Source organism: Spermophilus citellus, assembly GCF_964194105.1.
Source record: "Spermophilus citellus genome assembly, chromosome: 3".
In the NCBI taxonomy this organism is placed as follows: Eukaryota; Metazoa; Chordata; class Mammalia; order Rodentia; family Sciuridae; genus Spermophilus; species Spermophilus citellus.
Window position 1 is genome coordinate 5,931,915 of NC_138184.1, and position 13,166 is coordinate 5,945,080.

Genomic DNA, 13,166 nt, shown 5'->3' on the forward strand with positions numbered 1-13,166 from the left:
TTTTTTTCAGGGGGCACTCAGCCTCTGAGCCACATTCCCAGCCCTATTTTATATTTTATTTAGAGGCAGGGTCTCACTTGAGTTGCTTAGCACCTCACTGTTGCCGAGGCTGGCTTTGAACTCGTGATCTTCCTGTCTCAGCCTCCTGAGTTGCTGGGATTACAGGCATGCACCACTGCGCCCAGTCCCCACAATGTGTGTTAGGATAACGGGACTTGTAAAGAAAGCACAATCCAGTACAGAGGAGAGGCGTCTCCATTTGTGATTAGCACTTGAGACAGGTGTGAGCAGGAAGGGGTGGAGGGAGAACAGTGGCACACTTCCGTGTCTCAGGGAGAGGACATCAGCCAGTACCTGGTTGGGGGGAGTAAGGGACTTGTCCAATTCAAGGCCTTTTCCTCAACTCTCTATCGTCATAATCTTTTATAACAGGGACATCACACTCGCCAAGTGTGAGTTTCCTGATAAGCCCTTTGTATTGACTCAATGTGTTAAGCCCCTCCTCCAGTGTGATTGACATATGCAGGTGGACTTTGCTCAACCTCCCGCTTGTCTCTGCCATCTTCTTCATCCTTGTACTGCAGCTGTACCCTGAACCCAGGTGTCAGGGGCTTGTGTCTTGCTCATCCTAAGACCCATTTTAGGATATGCACTAACAAACTGTCATTTTTCCTTTAGTTCCTCCCCCCAAAAAACCCTGCATATTTTATCTTCTCATTTTTCTGTTTTGGAAAAAAAAAATATGTGCAACACATCACCTTAAAACATAACGGTTTGCAGAAGCTAGAGAGGAAAAAGGAAAAACAAAAACCTCCTAAAAATCAAAGGGAAATCGTTAGAGGAAAGGGAACAGGGAGTGGGAGGTGGGGAAGGAGGGGGAAGTGATGGGGAGTGATATTGGCTAAACTGTGTTGTTACATTGCGTGCACGTGCAAATATGTAATGCCAACTGTCATCAGTATGTGCAACTATAATGCACCAACGAAAAGATGGAAAACATACACATAATTTTCACCACTGTGAAATGTTGAAAGTCAAATAAAAATGTCTTTTGCGAAATAAAAAAAGATAATGATTTAATCTTCAAGCAATATTTGAAATATTCAAAATAGTAGTCACACAGCAGCTTTGGCTTCAGGAGGTGAGTTCTCAGATCAGGAGCGTGGGTCCTGCTTCCACACTCCAACTGGCTTCATCCTACCCACGTGGCCACAGAACTGGACACCTTGGATGATAAAGGAGGCTTAAAGGTGTTTCATTCCAGGTGGGAGTTTTCAGAAGGCTCTTGATGGAGTCCTGTTGACACCTGAGTATTCCTGATCTGGCACTAGCATAGCTTACTTCAGAAGGCCACCGTGAGGTGTGATACCGTTGCTTCAAACGTCCATGAATCTTTCCTAAATGCAAAACCCTCATCCTGCTCTAGCTATAGTCTCAGAGAGGTCTCTGTATTTGTTCTACCCATTCTTCTACCATATTTTTCTGAGGTCATTCCAATCGGGCTTTGGTCTAATTACTTATGTGGCATGTCCTGGGTTGTCCTCACCCATTAGCAGTCAGCTCTGTGCTCCTTAACTCAGCGTACTGACATCGGTGCTTCATATTATGGAAAGCATCACAAACCCATCTACCAACCCAACGGTGATCTTGGTTAAATTGTTTCTTTGGGACTTTCTTGAAACATTGAGGTGCTGTAAGTCCACAGTCCTGGTCTTGGCAGTGCTCAACTCTTGAGTTCACTCATATTTTTCAAGTAAAAAGCACTGTGCAGAAGAATAAAACTAGATGCTTACATGTGATTGGTTATAAATACCCACTCAAAATGCACTAGCTACTTAAGTGTAAGTCTCAAAGCTATCAAATTATTAGCAGGAAATGTAGTAGAAATCCTTTAGGACGTTGGAAATAAAACCCCTATGGTCATCAGTTGAAATATTCACTCAAAATGGATTAGGCACTTAAGTGTAAGACCCAAAGCTCTCAAATTATTAGAAGGAAACAGAGTAGAAACTCTACAGGACATTGGCCTGGGCAATAATATTTTTTTAAGTCCCCAAATGTACAGGTTACAGAACAAAAATTGACAAATTCGACAAAGAGAACCACAGAGTGGGAGAAAATATTTGTCAACTACATGTCTGGCAAGGTGTTAATATCCAGAATGCGTATGGAGCTCAAACAACTTAACAGTAAAGACACCAATAACCCAATTAAACAGTGGTCCTATGTATATATCTGGCAGTCCGCATCAATCACATGGATTAAAATCTTCCGTGGAAAATATAAAAAGCAATCTTAAGGGTCGGTCGACATCAATCTTACATGAAAAGGCTGAGCATTTGCCTTTTTGCCTTACATTAGCTAATATTAATTATAGTATTTATATCCACATATGATACATATTTTCACTCCTAAAATAGCTACAAGTCTTCCTGATATCAGTAGTTATGTGGAGATGATTTCATTTGAAGTTTAAAAGGACCACTTTAGCGGCTGGAGAAGTGGCTCAAGCGGTAGAGCGCTCTCCTGGCATGCCCAGGGCGCTGGGTTCTATCCTCAGCACAACATAAAAATAAAATAAAGATGTTGAATCCACCAAAAACTAAAAATAAATATTTAAAAAGGAGCACTTTACTTATTAGAGAAGTGACATGTGTTATGTAAGCGAGGGCCAAGAAACGGAGATGAGCAGACACCATGGTGACAGCTGGATGGCTGGATGCCTGGCCTCAGGGGTCAGGAAATCAGCCTGAACTCCTCATTTTATATTCTTGGTCTTTAAGGATGTGCACATCTGGGATCAGGAAGATAGTAACATAGCTGGTCTAATGAGGAGCTCTGGATATTGGGCCCCAGGGAAAGAGAGGCTGCAGGAGTCACATATGACCGCCTCCCTCAAAAAGCCCTGCCCAGCCAGGAAGCAGCCTCTGAGCTCCTCCCAGAGATGAGCCTTCCGGACCAGGACCTGTCGAGTTGGTCATGCTGTCTGCATTTCCTGTGGGCACATCCTCCATCTTCAATATCCCAGGTGCAATACTGATCACTATTGCTTTTTAAAATGTTTTTATTAGTGTGTTACAATCATACATAATAGTGAGGTTCATTTTGACATCATCATACTGAATGTCCCTTATTTTTGTCACCAAAAGCTTATCCTTGTCCCCGATGCCAAACCAATAACAAGGACAAGATTTTGAGAAAAAGGAGGAAGTTTTATTGCTTTGCTAGCAAAGGAGAAACAGGACACTCTTGTCCCAGAGACTGTGTTTCTGCATCAGGGGGGACAGAGGGTTTTTAAAGACGCTATTCAAAGGCTGCATTTCAGGTGTTTCCTGTCGGGGGGGGGGGGGCGGTTTGTAATTTACTTGTTAATTTGGCAGATAGTCATTTCTTTTTTGAATTTAATTTTATTTGTTCTTTTTAGATGTACATGACCAGGGAGATAGTCATTTCTTAGATCTTCTGGTGCCATCCCTAGCGTCTGAATTCCTTGGTTCCTGTGTGTGTGTGTGTGTGGCAGGGTGTGCTCAAGGACAGAGAACTGGGCCTAGGATGGGAAAAGGTGATCCTGCTTCCTCGAGGGTAGGGAGGGGAAGAGGGAGAAGAGGAATAGAAAACACAACATCCATTTAAATGAAGCCTCCGTGGCAGAGCAGACAGTCAGGCAGGATGCTGCAGTTGGTGTTACTCTGTCACAGTCAGTGCTGGTGTCGTTGACGTTTCCTTCTGATTATTCTCCATGACCAGCGTTTCCAGAGGTAGTTCCAGTGCGTTACATGTTTCCTGATATTTTCATTTGTCGTATTGGGGATGTGTTCTTTCTCTCCTCTTCCCTCAACCTCCCCAACATGTTACTTCTTTTTGAGGAATAAATAGCCATGCCATCATTTATGATGGTGTGTGTGTGGGGGAAAGAACCCAATAGTCATGTGAGGGTCCCCTGTGGCGAGCACTGCTTTTGTTCAATTCATTTCTTATCGCGAAAAATCTCCAGGTTTTTTTTTCCAGCTTCGCTGAAATATAATTAAACATGATTTTATCTGTTTGAGGTGCACAGTGTGATGCTGTACCAACCTTGCAAAGTCATAGTCAAGCCAATTAACACGTCCTGTTGGGTCATCCAGGTTCCTTGCTCAGCTGGAGCCTCTTCCCCATGCACAGACATGAGCTGGAGCTTGGATCACACTCTGACTGTGTCACCTCTAATGGTAAGTGCTGCTGCAGCCAGACACTTCAGTCTCCCCTAAAGACCACGACTCTAAGTGACCCTCCTAGTAGGGCTCTGATTATCTTCTAAGTCTCTTATAAAGGTAGGTTATCTTATAATCTGTGTTCTGAATACCAGCATATGGCTATTAGTTTTATCTGTTTTCTTAGAAAATTATGCTTATCACTTTTTCTTATTTAGCTGACCTCCCCCTCCCCTTTTTTTAAAAGATACACTACCTATTACCTTATGGGAAGAACTCTCTTCGGATGCGACAGAGTCTCATAGATAGAGTTGCTCAGCTTCTTCTAGAATTAATTGCTAAAAGAGGTGGCTGACATTTCTGAGGGGAAGTCTTAAGAACAACACATCCAGAGGCAACTTTTTCTGACCCTTGTTCAGTTCCATTGGGCTGGATGCTATCTACCTGCCATAAGTGACTTTGTGTTTTGAATATGACCCTTGCTGCTCGGTCACTGATATTTATTTTTTAGAAGGGCGTATTTGTTTCTCTTCTCTCCCTGCTCCTCCCTAATCTCTCCCTTTCCCTAATCTCAGGGAAACAGGATTACCTTTCTTACCCATCCTAGGCACAGCTATCTGTCCTTGAGCACATACCCACAACAGGAACAAAGTAATCCAGACTTTGGGGATATACCAGAAGATCTCAGAAATGACTATCTGCCAAATTAACAAGTGAATTACCACTCCAATGAGAATAAGAACCTCTTTAAAAGTCCCCTCTTCCTGCAGATGGACAGAATCACAGCCTTTGGGACAGGAGTCTCCCCAGTTTCAATAAACTTTCTTTTTCCTTTTGCTCAAAACCGTGTCCTCGGTATTGGATTGGCATTGTGGATCAAGGACCAATCTTTCAACAATAGTGGTGGTCACACCTTTGCAATCCAGGGAAAGACTTAGAGGCTTTGGTCAGAAAGGAAATATTAAAATTGCAAAGGTAAATTATGAGATCTGAGTGATCATTTTAGTAATGCTAATTCTTTGCTATCCAGGGCATTAACAGGTTGATCAAGAAAATCAACTCATCAGTGAAGACATCTGAGTTCAAATCCAGTGTTCGCCAAGTACTCACTGTTTATTTCACATTCATGATGAAGCCTCACCTTGAGTGCCCTTGTGGGCAAATGGGGGTGATAGTAAGAAGTAACACACCTGCTCTTTGACATGAGCTTCAGAGATTCCGAAGGCAAGGCAAAGTGTGGGAACCACTGCTTTAGAAGATAGATTTTGTGATTTTATTCTCATCTTTTCATTTAGGGCAAAGAATAATTCTAATTGAAAAGCTATGTCTTATGTTTTGTTTAATTCTCAGTTCTTAGCACAATACATGAGACAGTTGATGTCAATAAACCTGTGCTTCAAGGGAGTGGAGGAAGAAGAGTGAGGGAAGGAGGGAAGGAGCATGGAGGAAGAATTAGAAAATAAAAATATTTGAATATTCACTTGGCATCCTAAGAAGGTTCTGCACTGAATATACATATTCTCAAAAGTCAATATATATCAAAACTACCAGAGGGGATTTTTAAAGTGTAGAAGCAGGTCCTTATCCTCAGAGTTCATGAGGAGTCAGTCTGATTAGGGAACAAAAACCTGTACTTTTAACATGTTCCCAAATGCTGCTGCTGCTGGTTCATACATTTTAATCCACTCAATATTTTCCTCCATCAGATTCATCAACAACATGGGGGCTAGAAATGAAACAAATGTCTCCAACTTCCTCCTCCTGGGACTGACAGATGACCCAGCACTGCAGTCCCTCATCTTCAGCCTGTTCCTGTCCATCTACCTGGTCACCATCCTGGGGAACCTGCTCATCATCCTGGCCATCAGCTCTAACTCTCACCTCCACACCCCCATGTACTTCTTTCTGTCCAATTTGTCCTTGGCTGACATCTGTTTAAGCACAAGCACGATTCCAAAGATGCTGGTGAACATCCAAGCACAGCAGCACAGCATCACCTATGCAGGGTGTCTCTCCCAGGCCTGCTTTGTTTTGGATTTTGCAGGCTTGGAAAATTGTCTTCTTGCAGCAATGGCCTATGACCGCTATGTAGCCATTTGTCACCCTCTGAGGTATACCATCATCATGAATGCCAGCCTCTGTGGTCTGCTGATTGTATTTTCCCTGGTCATTAGCCTTGTGAATGCCCTGCTGCTCAGTCTGACGGTCCTACGGCTGACCTTCTGCACAGACCTGGAGATCCCCCACTTCTTTTGTGAACTCGCTCAGGTCATCAGGCTGGCCTGTTCTGACACCCTCGTCAATAACCTCCTGATATATGTTTCAGCTGTCCTATTTGGTGGAATTCCTCTCTCTGGAATAATTTTCTCTTATATTCAAATTGTGTCTTCTGTTTTGAAAATCCCATCCATAAGAGGAAGGTATAAAGCCTTTTCCACCTGTGGGTCTCACCTATTTGTTGTCTCCCTGTTCTATGGGACAGGTTTGGGGGTGTACATTAGCTCTGCAGTGACTGACTCCCCCAGGAAGACTGCAGTGGCTTCTGTGATGTACTCTGTGGTCCCTCAGATGCTGAACCCCTTTATCTACAGCCTGAGGAACAGGGACATGAAGGAGGCCTTGAGGAAACTCTTTGGTAGGATAGGTTCTTTGCTATGATGTGCCATTTTCTTTGGATTTGGGTTTTAGAGTAAGGTAAAGTGACAGGAATCCTGGTGAGCCAGAATGCCTGACTCTTTTTTTTTTTTGTCAAATGGCCAGATGAAATAAAAGCTAAATATATTCCATCTTGGGTTTGTTACCTAACCCTGATTTTCTTTCTAGATCAGGGTGTTTGACAAATGGTTTCAACTCTTTAAACTCCATTTCTTTGTTCAGGTCATAGAGTCAGAGGCTGAGCTAGGTGTTCCAGCTTTAGTGATTTTAATAGATACAAAATATTTACCAACATATAATTTTTCTTGACAAATAGCAAAGACACAACTTATGGGCTTCACTGTGATGTATAATCAGAACAAGTCAACTGGGATATCAACCACATTCCTTTTGTTGGGGACATTCAGAATCTTCTCATTTTGAAATATCTATCCATCATTGTCAACCACAGTTGTTCTACTTTGCTATGGAACAGTAAAGAAGTCATTTCTCCTGTCCCACTGTGCCTCTGTACCTGTTAACCCTCCCTTTCTCCCACATCTTCTGAAACTCTGGTCCCCACCAAACTCTGGTCATGAGCATTAGCACCCACATGTAAGTGAGAATGTGTGGTATTTTTCTTTCTGGGCATGACTTCTGTTCACCCAATATCTTCTGGTTTCATTCATGGTGCTGCAAATGATAGAATTCTACCTTTTAATGTCAAAATAATAGTCCACTCTGCATTCCACTTACTTTGTCCATTCACCCATTGATGGGTGCCTGGTTTGATTTCCTCTCCAGTCTACTGTGAAGAGTGCTGTAATACACAGGGAGTGAGATGTCTCTTGTATGTACAGATAAAATCACCGCTGAATACATACCCAGTAACGGGATTGCTGAATCCAAAGGAAGTTGTTTATACATTTTTTTTTAGGGAAGTTGCACACTGCATGCTATAAGGGGTGTAGCAATTGACAGTCCAACCAAGAATGCATAAGAGTTCCCCTTTCTCTGCATCTTCACCAGCATTTGTTATTTTTTGTCTTTTTAATAATAGTCATTCTGAGGTGAGATGATATTGCCTTGTGTTTTGATTTGGATTTCTCTGATGATTAGTGAAATGGAACTTTTTTTCTCTTACAGTTGTTGTTCATTTATATATCTTCTTTGAGAGATGCCTTGTCAGGTCATTTGTACATTTTTAAATGGGATTTTTTTTTTTTTTTTGATGAGGAGGAGCTGTGGAATTCGTTCCATGTTCTGGAGAGTCTTAGGGATGCTTTTATGGGTCAGTCTCAGAGGCAGGAATGTAGTAGAGGGAGGATAGGTCAGAAGAAAGTCAAAGAGGCTGTTGTCATATCTGGAGGCTGGCTTCTGTCTTTACTGCATGTCTATGGTCTCATTGAACCCCAGGAGAGGCCCATGGTGCACAGAAAGAGCTACATTCTGAACCCTGTTTCATAAATATTGGGACCAGTCACTAGTTGACGATATTCTTCTGAGGGTAATATCAGCCTCTCACATACTCAGTTAGATAATTAGATTATCTCAGCATTTGAGATAATGTTAAGAATCTGAATACATCAGTGAGGGCACGAAAGTTTCCAATAAAAAGGAAGCCTGAACACTATAGAGAGCTCATACTAAAGAGAGCTGACTGGTGATTGTTGACCACCGCCGATGACTGGCCACATGAGAACCTCATTATGAGAACCTCAGAGTGGGCACGGACCTGAAGAGTCGTTCAGTCCACCATAATGTGGGTCTTCCTAGGACTTGCTCTTCCAGGGTCACCTGGTGGTTGCAGCAGATGCTGGTGTCACACCTAGATGTGGCTGCCAGAGACAGAAACCTGAGCGTCCTTCCCTGGGTCAGTTGATCATAACATTTCCATCGTGTCAACCAGATGACATCTCTTTTATGAATCGTTTTCCGTCACTCAAAAAGATATCTTAGGTTCTAATTCCCTCACTTGTGACAGTAACTTAAATGATGAGAAGGTGAATGTTGCATACATAGGAGAAGTGTTTTGGGGAGTGGTGGCTTGTCCTTGACTATCTGGGTGGGCCTGGAACTCATTCCATTACAACCCTGCTGGGATCATTAGGTGCTGTTTATAGTCATTTGGTGATTCTCTGTGCTTTGCTTGGGAACTTGGGCCTTGACAGGGAACTCGTGGCTTACAGAACTGTGGCACAAGGTATTTCTCTTCTTTATAAATGAAACTTCTCTGTGGTATTCTGTTATAGCAGCACAGAATAGACAAAAAACACTGTTTCAGGATTTTTTCTCTTCTGTGTTTAAATTTTGATTTGCAGATCTTATGTGAGTGAGAATGAAGTTCTCTTCTTATTTCTGTCTGTGAGCTCACATTTTTCTAATATAGAAGGCTCTCAGTGGTTTCCACCAATCATCAATCACCTCTCTTGTCCTTCATTAAGTTTAATGATTCCTTTTCTTGTAATTTTTTTTTTTTTTTGGATACTAGGGATTGAACTCAGGAGCACGAGGCCTGAGCTACATTCCCAGCCCTATTTTGTATTTTATTTAGAGACAGGGTCTCACTGAGTTGCTTAGTGCCTCACTTTGCTGAGGCTGGCTTTGAACTTGTGATCCCCCTGCTTTAGCTTCCAAGCCACTGGGATTAGGTGTGAGCCACTGTGCCCAGCATGATTTTAATAATAAAAAATCCAGCCAAGAGGCAGCAAGGTAGCATGGCTCACTTGCTTCCTGGTAGATTTCCTGAAATCTTTAGCTATTCTATTATAATCCAGACATTTTTTTTTTAGAGAGAGTGAGAGAGGAGAGAGAGAGAATTTTTTTTAATTATTTTATTGTTGGTTGTTCAAAACATTACATAGTTCTTAATATACCATATTTCACAGATTGATTCAAGTGGGTTATGAACTCCCATTTTTACCCCGTATACAGATTGCTGTGTCACATCAGTTACATTTCCATTGATTTACAAATTGCCTTTCTAGTGACTGATGTATTCTGCTGTCTATCCCATTCTCCACTGTCCCCCCTCCCCTCCCCTCCCCTCCCCTCCCCTTCTCTCTCTCCATCCCCTCTACTATAAATCGTTTCTTCCACTTATATAATTTTTCTCCTACTCCTCCTTTCCTCTTATATGTAATTGTGTATAACCCTGAGGCTCACCTTCCAATTCCATGCAATTTCCCTTAACTCTCACTTTCCCTCCCGCCTATCATCCCTGTTTAATGTTAATCTTCTTCTCCAGCTCTTTGTCTCTACCCTGTCCTTGGTTACTCCCCTTATATCAAAGAAGACATTTGACATTTGTTTTTTAAGGATTGGCTAGCTTCACTTAGCATAATCTGCTCTAATGCCATCCATTTCCCTCCAAATTCTATGATTTTGTCATTTCTTATTGCAGAGTAATACTCCATTGTGTATAAATGCCACATGTTTTAATCCATTCATCTATTGAAGGGCTTCTAGGTTGGTTCCACAATCTTGCTATCGTGAATTGTGCTGCTATGAACATCGATATAGCAGTGTCCCTGTAGCATGCTCTTGTTAGGTCTTTAGGGAATAGACCGAGAAGGGGAATAGCTGGGTCAAATGGTGGTTCCATTCCCAGCTTTCCAAGAAAGAGAGAGAATTTTTTTAATATTTATTTTTTAGTTCTCGGCGGACACAACATCTTTGTTGGTATGTGGTGCTGAGAATCAAACCCAGGCCGCGCGCATGCCAGGCGAGCGCGCTTACCGCTTGAGCCACATCCCCAGCCCATAATCCAGACATTTTAATAATTTCTGTTTAGCCACATTTCCCCAATATGGAAGTTCCACTTTTGCTCCAGGCTTCAACCACCTAATCTCTTTGAGAATGTTTTGCCCTATTACATGGAGGCAGTAACATTTTTTCCATAATTTGTTGAGCCCTTTGATCATCCCAATCATTTTTTTTTGGTATGCAGAAAAATTTATAAGTTGTTTTATGGGAACCAGCTATATCTTTTAAAAATTTATCAATTATTTCATGTGTTTGAAATTAATGGTGGTAGTAAGGTGTGGACTGACATAATAATGCCATCTTGTCTCATGTCATTTTGAAACAATGTATCAAAGCACCACCGATTAAAAAATCAGTTCAAATAGAAAGGGTTAACATGCAATGAAATGTATGATAAGCTGAGAAACTGATGTGACTCCATTTTTGAAAACCCAGCTTCTACCTCAAGGCCTGTCCAAAGGGAGGGGGCATGGCCCTTGTCCTTGGAAAAACCCACAGAGCACTCCTACACACATAGCCATCCTGCTGAGTTGTTTGTCTGTAAATTGCAGGAGAGATCTGTGGCACCAGGTATCACTGACTCAGTTACGCTAGATGGGGACCCATAGCATCCCCCTAACAACCACTAACCAGTGTAGACAGGGAAAATACCTGAAATTCCAGGTGACTCCCCCCGCCCAGTAGTCTCGGTGATCGATAACATGTTAGGAAACCGTGTAGATTAGTGCATACAAACCAATCAGTTCAAATGTATCCACCTCTTGAACTCACCAATTACCCTTACCCAACTTGTTCCCGCCAGTGAATGTACTAATCAATGTTAAGAGTTGTTGTTTGATTGAAATGATTTGCTGTGTGATGTTGTGATGCATAGAGTATCCCCCCAAAACCTATAAATCCTCACTGAACTAAGGGCCTGGACTCACTCCCTGGGACTGCTGCATTGGAAACAGTTGTGAGTCCAGGCTCCAGCTTGCAGTAAAGACTCTTGTGGGATTGCATCGGATTTGGCTCCTGAAGGTCTATTGGGGTCTCACGAATCTGGCATTACAAAACACGTGAAAATATTGAACTCTTTAAAGTGAAAACTTGTAATTAAGTTTCAGAATGGAGAAGTGTCTTCACCTAACTATGGTTGAAATCTGACTGTGTTTACTGGGAGGTTGGATAAACTGTCTTGCCTGTGATGTAATTTCCCAAAACTTTATAAAAATCAATGCATGAGTTCATGGGTTGAACTAATTTATTTCCCCTGATGTGAAATAAAATGTAAACTGCCACTATTGTGATGAAAATTAAAAACGTGAAGTTCCAAAAAGGATTAACCCACATATCCACATTAGTTACAGATTGTAGATTGGAATCTGATGAAGTAAATGCTCAGAATATAGATTAAGTCTCAGGAAACATTCAATGATACTTAAGAAAAAATGAATGTTTGCATATTTACATTATATATCTATATATCTATCTATATCTATATCTATATATATCTACATATATATCTATGTCTTAGCTATATTTACAAATGTATTGTACATACCCACACAGAAGAGCTATGCTTCTGTACATAAAACTAGAATCAGGATTCAGAGAGGCCGTTGCTTCTACTGAGAATGAAAAAGGGAGACTGGGATACAGACTAGGGTGGCATGTCTGAGACAGGCAGGCGGTGAGAAGTAGATGAGTCACTTGGTTTTGCAGAGCGAGGGACTCAACCGTATTGAATTCTGTTTGTAGAGTCTTGGCCTTTAAGGATTTCCAGTGCCATAGGATTCAAAAACTAATAACAGCCTTCGTGTAATAAGGAGCTTTGGATATTAGGTCCCCAGGGATACAGAAACTGCAAATTCCCTGTGACCAGTCAGGAGACACGAGCTGGGAATCCCCTCAGAATTCATCTATTTGGCTTGAGCTCAGAGTCTCACTCTGTCCCTCTGCCTTCCTGAGGACAAAGCTTCTGTGTCCATCCACCATCCAGGGGAGATGACCATGATCACTGCACAATGATGCCAGCCAGGTAACCTGAAGTCCCTTAGGCAATAGGAAAGAAGCAGGAATTGAGTACAGTTTGATCCTGGTGATGCAGCTGTGAGGAAAATACCTGAGGATGATCCAGACCAAGTCTCCCAGGGCACTCTTGTGCCTGGCTGTCTTTCACCACTGTGATATGCTCTTTGCTACCTTTGTAAACTCATTCAACACAGCTCTCAATCTGGTGGTCTTCTCTATGTACATAATGACAAGAACCATTTTCTTCTTGAGCATAAACCCTCCTTTTTCAAAATGGATGAATGTGACTAAATCCTTCACCATTTTCTTTGCTCTTTGGGTGGTGGAGGGGAGATGTGTCGGTCAGCTTTACCTTGTCTCTATCACCTGTCCTACATCTTTTTGTGGAGGAACTTGGGTGTTGTCTCTGTCTTTTGGCTGTGAGGACATGGAGGGGGGATGCAGAGACCTAGGCAGACTCAGTAAGCTACTGCTCTTATCTACTAGTTTGTCATTTTAAAACCATAGACTATTTTTAATTGTAACAGCAACACAGAGTGTGTAATAATAATTTAAAATATACCA

General features: G+C 41.9%; 1 protein-coding gene across 1 annotated transcript; it reads left to right on the plus strand.

Moving 5' to 3' along the window:
• Nucleotides 1-5,909: 5,909 nt before the first annotated feature.
• LOC308645909 (olfactory receptor 7G2-like) lies at nt 5,910-6,848 on the plus strand (the record flags this gene model as incomplete). Its single annotated transcript, XM_081288364.1, has 1 exon — nt 5,910-6,848. One exon carries the CDS (start codon nt 5,910-5,912, stop codon nt 6,846-6,848), a length of 939 nt encoding a protein of 312 aa, XP_081144490.1.
• Between the last annotated feature and the right edge of the window lie 6,318 nt (nt 6,849-13,166).